General features: G+C 36.5%; 1 protein-coding gene across 2 annotated transcripts in view; it reads left to right on the top strand.

Annotated features, from left to right (window-relative positions):
* The window catches only part of Naaladl2 (N-acetylated alpha-linked acidic dipeptidase like 2), an 880490-nt gene that overhangs the window by 823436 nt on the left and 47591 nt on the right, over window positions 1-9463 (top strand). For both annotated transcript variants that reach the window (XM_031376446.1, XM_031376445.1), the window contains one exon: window positions 5272-5470. In XM_031376446.1, coding sequence (XP_031232306.1) covers window positions 5272-5470 — 199 coding nt within the window. The remainder of the gene's footprint in view (window positions 1-5271; window positions 5471-9463) is intronic.

Here is a 9463-nt window from a genome sequence, read left to right as displayed (position 1 = left end):
TTTTTTTAGTACAACTGGTACATTTTCCTCAAAATGTACAAGGAAATGGAATGGATTTTTAAACCTAGAGTTGCAGCCTAGAACCGAATCATACAAAAGGGCAAATAGCTATTATCTAAAACTTTTTGGACTATAACCCCCCCCCAAGAAACCACAGAAGTAGAAAGTAAAATCAGTCTTTAAAAGATGGCAATGATAATCTTGTTGGAGTTTGGAATGCATATAAATATGCAATGGTTTGTGCCAGTGGAAGTTCTCAATCTAATGAAATAGCTTAAGCTGATGGGTATCTTGTGAAACCCAGGGGCCATCATATCAGAACACATGGGCAATGTCAGCACTGTAGTTGATGTTTGTAGGAAATCTAACACGTACATGGAGCTCCCTCCCCACTACACTGTTTTCTATTTGAAGTGGAGAAGAATTTTAACTATCTGGAATATATAATTTTAGCAGGTAGTCTGAAATATTATGTCCTATATCAGGCATTAAAACAAACAGCTATTTTCTATAGAGCTGTAAAAAAAAAATTATTAATTTTTATTATCAGAAGCTGAGATGTGACCATCATGTTTTAAGGGTTGATGATTACATTTCTTTACCCCCACATCAATCCTTTCCTTTCTTAGAGAGATTGGTGAGGCCAGCCCCTTGTGTTGTGTCTATACCCATGTGTTGGGGACACATGGGTATAGAGTCAGACACCTCATAATGAAACTGAGATTTACTGAAGTCTGAACAGGGAGGACTGTGAAAATAGGGGCCACAGAGCTTGAAAGTATTTGGGAGAAGCAACTTTGAGAGTACATTCAGAACTGTGGTAATGTTGTTATTCTCTGTTCTTTTCAAAACTAAGTTAGAGATAGAATGTTTAGTTTGTAGACTCTGATTAAAAACAAGTGATTGTGAGAGGTCTATGCATTTAGAAAATTAAATGAAAGACAGCAAATTAAATTACTCCAGACAGGATTGGTAGTAATTATGTGCATAGAATTGTTATCTTTATTTATATCAGATACTTGGCTTATAGTGAAAGACCCACAGAGTCTTTCTCTCGAGACCCTCGCCCAAAGACAAGACCACCAAGAGTCTGAAATTTGTTGCAACAGCAAGAGGGATTGTTACAGAGAGTAAGCTCAGAAACCAAAAGCAGGTGCGGGAGCAGGGGTTCCAAGGAAATTCCAGTATACAGCTATACAAATATCTCCTATACATTGATCTATTGTTCAGCTTTCTTTGGCAACATCTGCTCTTTGTGGTTGGCCATTTCCTCGGGGTATTGAGCCTTGAGGAGGGGTCCCAGGGTCCCAGGGTCCCTGGGGTCAATTTCTCATGACCCTGGTGCAGCACCTGGGGTCAGCTTCTCATGACCCTGGTGCAGCGCAGCCCCTGGGGTCAATTTGTATTTTTCCATGGTCTTACAATAGACTGATGTATATAACTTTAAGATGATCATAACCCCATCTCTGAGAAATCTTTACTTTCCAGTTAACAGTTTTTCATCAAATGTAGCCATTAGCTTTTAAATGTGAGCTGATAACAGTCTCTAACAGTCTTACATTATCAAACATTCCAGGTTTTGAGTAAAACTTAAAGTGTTTATAGGAAATTTGCAGGGAACCTTTTTGACTCAACTTTGTATAATTTAACTAATTGGTACATACCTTAAGATAGTTTCTTTTTTGTCTTAAGTTTCTATTTTCAGCTATAATCCATTTACATCTAGAGAGTAAAAGAGCTCATCATTGATAATTGTTATACACCAAACATCTCTCAGAATGGTTTGTAGCCGTTATGCAATGCAGCAAATATATTTCAAAGAAGACATTATCTTATAAGCCAACATCCTGCCCTTGCATGTTTTGTTGTTCTTACTAACTTACTGTAGGACAGCTATATAGAGACAAATGCACTGTATTTTCCTATAGGAATTCTTTCCTGCTGAGAAACAAGAGACACATTCAGGTAAAGATAAAAATGTTACCTGTTTGGATTCTGTGACAATATGGTGGCTCCTTTATTAAATGATACATCTGATGCAATGTTAGGTACCAGACGAGTGACTGTAACTACGTAGATGAATGTCTCTCTGTGATAAAGCTAACATGCAGATCCATGAAGGGTTACTTGATCTGAGATCAACAAAGTTTCAGGGAGAGGAGCATTTCATTCTTGGCCTGATTTAAAGGTAATAATGAGCTCAAACTGATTGACAGGAAAATAGTTGCTAGCATTCCTTAAAGCATAATTTATACATTGAAAATATGACTGAACCTTACATGCAGAACTGCTTTTCAGTATGTGACCTCTGACCCTGAAGTAATGCCTACATTATTTCAGGCAGGTCACCACTCTTTTTATTTTTATTTTTTCTCGGTGCTAAGTAGTTGAGAGAGCTGTCAGTTCTCTGCATCTGCAGGAACATAAAAGATAAATTCATTTAAAGCTAAATAAGATAAAATGGCACAGTTTGTCTCAGTTGCTTTTGTAGTAATGCCTTCAATTCTTCAGTGGATGTTAGATGGGAACATATTTTTCTTTCTTAAGTGTGAGAATCTCAAAGATGTCGAGCTGGTTTTTTCCTTTGCTTGCTCTTTCGATTTCAGTGACATCTAAATGTGCCTTGTCCATACCCGTTTTCTTTGTGAAAAGAGAGTCTGAGTTTTTTACGCACTAGCCTTGGTGAGTCCTTACAATTTAAGAAAAACCATGTCATCCTAAAACTCTAATAACTTATTTGGCACTTGGTTTTCAAGATGCTGAAACTAGTCAATGTAGAGTACACAGTGAAATCAGCAAGCATCCAGCGTCTGACTCCTGAGGTGGAAACTACCATATCAGTACTTGTGAACAGGTATCTCAAAAGTACCTTCAGCTCACACATTTGCTTCAGTGCCATCTTCAGCAATGTATGTTGAACAATGTACCTGTAGTTACAGAATACTTAATTTTTATGTTTTGTGCCGATATGTCCTTTAAACCAAACTGTAAATGTTTTATTCTATACTCTGTATACAATGAATTATCTCTGTTTAATTAATTTAGTTTTTATTTAGGCCACTCATAAAAGGTGGCTCTGCAGGTTAAGGCACTTGTTGCCAAGCCTGATGATGTGTCTTCCAACCCCAAGACTCATATGTGGAAAGAAAGAACTAATTTCTACAATTTGTCCTCTGAGCTACACACACACACACACACACACACACACACACACACACACATATAAATACTAAATGGGAAAAATTTTATTACCTGACCATTTTATACCTTCTTATAATTTGACTATATTCACTCATATTACCATCTCTGAGAAAAAATAAAAGACAAGAAATAGGAGGATTTTTTAATTACCTCTTTCACATGATTCTATTTTATTTTGGACATTTTGTAAACATAGCATATTGCATTTACTTTGTTATTACAGTAATTAATGAGTGTGCACATTCAACTAGACACTAAATGTCATGATAGTAGCAGTTGGTAATTTAGTACATGTCATATTTTATGAGTTGACTCTAACTGTAGCATGAATTTTCATCTTACCACATTATTTTTATAGTATTTATTAACCTTTAAACCTGACAAAGTAACTGTACTAGCACGTGAAGGATATCCTCAGACTCTACACTGAGAGACCATGAGCAGAGCAGTGACTCTGTACTTTCACAATTAGGAGATGTTTGAGACGATGTTCTTAGTCTTCCCCAGGAGGACGTCCTATCTTGATCATGCTCTTCTGCCCAAGACACTGTACAATAACCCCTAAAAAGAACACCTGCACCCGCCTGCCTCAGAGTCACACTCCTGTGACAGCAGTTTAGACCCCTATGCTCCTGAGACAGTTTGACTGGAAGTAAATCTGCAAGGACATGTTGGTTTTTGGGAAGAGGGGTAGTTGTTTCAAGTTTCCTAAGAGTGACAGTAGCTGTTGTCCTACAAAAAGACTCATTACACTGGTGGGATGCGGAAAAGATGGTCATAGAGTTCTTCTCTTATAAGATTCTAAAAGAGAGCTTTCAAACAACATATCAAATCACTACCTTTAGGGCAGTATTTGATAGGTATAAGTTACTTGATCCTAGGCAAAATGCTAGTCACCACTCTTATTTGAAAGTTACGATTTTAGAGGACTAAAAAATGCTACAAATGTCACACAGATACCAGGTGGTAAGAACACAGCACCAGAATCAGGTAGGCTTCCCCCACTGTAGCACTAGATATGGCTTTTCTCTTGGACAAAGGATAGAACTGTGGATGATTTGCTACAACCATTAATATAAGAATGAGTTTTGATAAGCTGCCCAACATGTGGAAAATAAACAAAATGACTGTAGTCTTAGAAGCAAACTAAATAAATCTAGCAGCACATGCATTGTTTTAGTATACTGTAAAGTGAAAAACATATTTCATATATACAGTATGAAAATATGAAATAAGTCTATGAACAAAGCAGAACCCATAGGCATGTGTTATCACGTAGTCACATATCTTACATCTTATCATAGGAAGAGACATTCTCTTTCTTTCTGTCCTTTTCTTTCTTTCTTTCTTTCTCTCTTTCCTTTGTTCTTTCTTTCTTATTTATTTATTTATTTATTTATTGACTTACTTATTTATATCTTTTGAAAGATATAGCTTTAGCTGGCTCATATTCTCTATATAGCCAAGAATGATCTTGACTTCAAGTTACTGCTTCCTCCATCTCCCCTCTCCTGTGAAAGAGTCACGCACCACCAATGACTATATCGTTTACATTTCTTTTTCTTCAAAATCAGGTAGACAATTCTGAGTCTATATAGTTGAGCCAAAAAGATCAAGGTTTCACTTCAACTTTGTTACTTGCTTAATGACTTGTGAGCTTAATTTGTGAGCCTTAAGATTCATTTTTCCATAAAATAAACATGATTTGATAAATTCTATAAGATGTAACTAGTAATATTTGGTAAATATTAAATAAGATAATTATGTGTTGAGCTTAATATTAATTCCCAACATCAGTGCTTATCTTCAGTTATTATAAGTGAGTAACCATTCACTTAATTTGGTAAAAAATAAACACATGTTTGGACAGTATATTTGGTAGAAAAAAATGGTATATAAGTTTAATCAAAGCATTTAAGCCTTTGTTTGAGAAGGCCACTAACAGAACTATGAATGACAGGCCAGTCTCAGGGGTCTGTCTGATTTATAAACTAGAGTCAAGACAATAAAATATTTGCTTGGCTCCTTTGACCAAATCTCTCCTGAGATGGCCTCATTTTTCTTCACCAGGTAATCAGCCTAATGTCCCTTCCCTGCTTTCCTTGGCATCAAGGCTGAGGGACAGTGCAGAACTCTTCCAGTCAGATGAGATGCGACCTGCTAATGACCCAAAGGAGAGAGCTCCCAGCCGTGTCCGAATGCTGAACGACATCCTTCAAGACCTGGAGAAGAACTTCCTGGTGCCGTGGGTACCACCAGGTTTTTATAGGTAGGAAATACATCTCTACATTGTTGTCTTTACCACAAAGCATAAAGTTAACTTCCAGGATCTTCTAAATACTGCAAAACTGCATAAAAGAAGCTCTACTTTTGCATTTTTAAGGTAAGAGAGAAAATGAGTGTGGGACTATGTTGAAGTCAGAATGAGCTAACATGACTTTGAATGGAAAAGTTGGGAGAGGATAGAAGGGCATTAGAGAGAAAAGAAAAATATTAGGTTTGATCCAAACATATTATAAGTATATACAAATAATCATTTTAAACAATAAAATAATTATAGATAGAATAAGGAGATGACCGTTATCCAAAGCAAGGCTCAAATTAATAAATATGGAATAAAGGACATGTGACAAAAATATCTTATATTTAATTCAACTTGATATCCTCTCTGGAAAATCAAGTTTTGTCCATGCTTCCATGGGAAGAAATCTGCTTTCTTGATTGCCAAGGGATGGGCTGTGCTGCTGTTTTTAATAAGAACGTGTATAGAATGTTGAGCCTAATTCTTTATGCTGTAATTTATGACAATATTGAACACATTCAATATTCTGTTAGAGTCCAACTTTAGTAGCTTGTGAAACAACTGAGAGAGGAGGCTGGTTTGGTTGGAAAATCATGAGAGTGCTCCCAAGAACGTGGGGGCAAAGGCTTTCTAGAGACAGCAGTGTTACTTGGGCTCAGTGCCTGAAACGTGTGGAATAAAGAAAGGGAAGATGGAATTAATCAGTTTGAGTATTTTAACTATTTTTCATAATTGATTCATTCTTCTACTGAGAAAAAAGATAATCTTTCTCTGTAATACATGCTTATATAAGGTGTGTGAAAATGAATACTTAATATATATTCATGTGAACCTATATCTTACATAGGAATACCTATGTATTTTCTGTATTAATAATGATACTTTAAAGTGTTAAATTTATGACCCCTTATGGAAAGTTCTAGGCTGAATTTGAACTATGTCCTCATTCCTCCCCCTCTTCCATTAATCTGCTATCTTGTTTCATGACTAGACTTGCTAGTATACTATGTATAACCAGAGGTTAAAGCAAGGAGTTAATTACTGCTGGTACAAAGATATGGAAATCCTAGTTACATGTGAGAAAGAATTTCTAATATTTCTACTCCCCTAATACTATGATAGTCTTTATAGTAGGAAATGCTCCTTTACCATACATATTAAAATATGGTTTGTGACCCTGAAGCCCATGACTACTAAGCAAGCATGAGATTTGAGTGATATTTGGATCAAACTTGGTGACCTGAGAAGAACCTCATCAACCCACATATGAATTTCTGCATTTATTAAAAGAAATAGCAGATAAACACCATAAAGCATTTTTTTTTTTAGTTTTTGGTATTTGATAGATTAGCTTTGGGAGTTTTAAATTGAAATTCATATGCAGATTAAGTTTTTTCATGTTATATCTTCTAACACTAAACTCTTGATTGTATGATGTTGGAAAATATTGTGTATTATTCATATAATTTTCATGGTACATGAAGGCATTATTGTGCTCTCTATACTTTCTAAGCCCATGTAACTTAGCAAGCACTTCAAATAAAAAGCATTCTATTGATAATAGTCTAGTGCAGGATTAGAAAAAAGAAAACAATATAAATATGAACATAAACTACAAATATGGAATGTATAAATAACTGCTTAAAGAAAATTCAACCACAGTTTAACAAATCTTTTTAAAAGTCTTTTTTTTCTTAGATACTTTCTTTATTTGTCATATGATATCTCATTTCCCAGTTTCCCCTGAGAAAGAAAAGAAAAAAAAAATAAAAATAAAAGTAAACAAAAAAATAAACGAAAACAAGCCCCTGTTCCTTCCCCCTCTCCCATGCTCACCAACTGACCCTCTCCTGCTTACAGGCCCAGGAATTCACCTACACTGGGGCATAGAACCTTAACAGGGCCAAGGGCCTCTCCTCCCATTGATGACCAACTAGGCCATCCTCTGCTATATACATGCTTCTGGAGCCATTGCTCCCACCATATGTACTCTTTGGTTGGAGTTTTAGTCCCTGTGAGCTCTGAGGGTATTAGTTAGTTCATATTGTTCTTCATCTTAAGGAGCTGCAAACCCTTCAGCTCCTTGGATCCTTTCTCTAGCTCCTTCATTGGGGCCCCTGTACTCAGTCCAATGGATAGCTGTGAGCCTCTTCTTCTGTATTAGTCAGGTACTGTCAGAGCCTCTCACGAGACAGCTATTTCAGGCTCCTGTCAGACAACACTTGCTGGCATCCACAAGAGTGTCTGGATTTGATGAATGAATATGGGGAGGATTCCCAGGTGGAACAGTCTCTGGAATGTGCTTCCTTCAGTCTCTGCTCCATTGTTACTCTCTGCAACACCTTCCATGGGTATTTTGTTCCCCCTTTTAAGAAGTAATGAAGTATCCACATTTTGTTCTTCCTTCTTCTTGAGTTTCTTGTGGTTTGTGGGTTGTTCTTCCTGTATTCCAACTTCTGGGCTAATATCCATTTATCAGAGAGTGTATATCATATGTTTTCTTTTGTGATTTGGTTACCTCACTCAGGATGATATTCTCCAGATCCCTCCATTTCCCTAAGAATTTCATAAATCCATTGTTTTTAATAACTGAGTAGTACTCCATTGTGTAAATGTACCATATTTTCTGTATCCATCCCTCTGTTGAGGGACATCTGGTTTTTTTCCAGTTTCTGACTGTTATAAATAAGGCTGCTATGAACATAGTGGAGCATGGGTCCTTATTAAATGTTGGAGCATCTTCTGGGTATATGCCAGGAGTGGTATAGCTAGGTCCTCTGGTAATACTATGTCCAATATCTGGTGGAGCTACCAAACTGATTTCTAGACTCATTGTACCAGCTTGCAATCCCACCAGCAATGAAGTAATGTTCCTCTTTCTCCACAACCTCTCCAGCATCTGCTGTCTCCTGAGTTTTTGATCCTAACCATTCTGACTCGTATGAAGTGGAATCTCAGGGTTGTTTTGATTTGCATTTCCCTGATGACTAAGGATGTTGAACATTTATTCAGGTGCTTCTCAGACATTCTGTATTCTTCAGTTGAGAATTCTTTGTTTAGCTCTGTACCCCATTTTTAATGGGTTTAGTTGGCTCTCTGGAGTCTAACTTCTTAAATTCTTTGTATATATTGGATATTAACACTCTATCAGATATACAATTGGTAGAGATCTTTTCCCAGTTTGTTGGTTGCTGTTTTGTCCTATTGACAGTGTCTTTTGCCTTACATAAGCTTTGTAATTTTATGAGGTCCCATTTGTCAATTTTTGATCTTAGAGCATAAGTTATTGGTATCTACTCAGGAAATTTTCCCCTATGCCCATATGTTCCAGGCTCTTCCCCTTTTTATTTTCTATTAATTTGAGTATATCTGGTTTTCTATGGAGGTCTTGATACACTCGGACTTGAGGTTTGTACAAGGAGATAAGAATGGATCAATTTGCATTCTTCTACACGCTAACCGCCAGTTGAGCCAGCACCATTTGTTGAAAATGCTATCTTTTTTCCACTGGAATATTATAGATCCTTTGTCAAAGATCAAGTGTCCATAGGTTTATAATTTCATTTATGGGACTTCAATTCTCTTCCATTGATCAACCTGCCTGTCACTGTACCAATACCATACAGTTTTTATCACAATTGCTTTGTAGAAAGTTTAAGGTCTGGGATGGTAATTTCACCAGAGGTTCCTTTACTGTTGAGAATAGTTCTCACTATCCTAGGTTTTTTGTTATTCCAGATGAATTTGCAAATTTCTCTTTCTAAGTCTGTGGAGAATTGAGTTGGAATTTTGATGGGGATTGCACTGAATCTGTAGATTGCTTTCAGCAAGATGGCCATTTTTACTATATTAATCCTGCCAATTCATGAGCATGGGAGATTTTCCATCTTCTGAGATCTTCTCCAATTTCCTTCTTCAGAGAGTTGAAGTTCTTGTCAAAGAGATCTTTTACTTGCTTGG

This window comes from Mastomys coucha, unplaced genomic scaffold, assembly GCF_008632895.1.
Source record: "Mastomys coucha isolate ucsf_1 unplaced genomic scaffold, UCSF_Mcou_1 pScaffold17, whole genome shotgun sequence".
Lineage (NCBI taxonomy): Eukaryota > Metazoa > Chordata > Mammalia > Rodentia > Muridae > Mastomys > Mastomys coucha.
The sequence above is the reverse complement of the archived record's forward strand: the minus strand, read 5'-3'. Positions and strand labels throughout refer to the sequence as shown.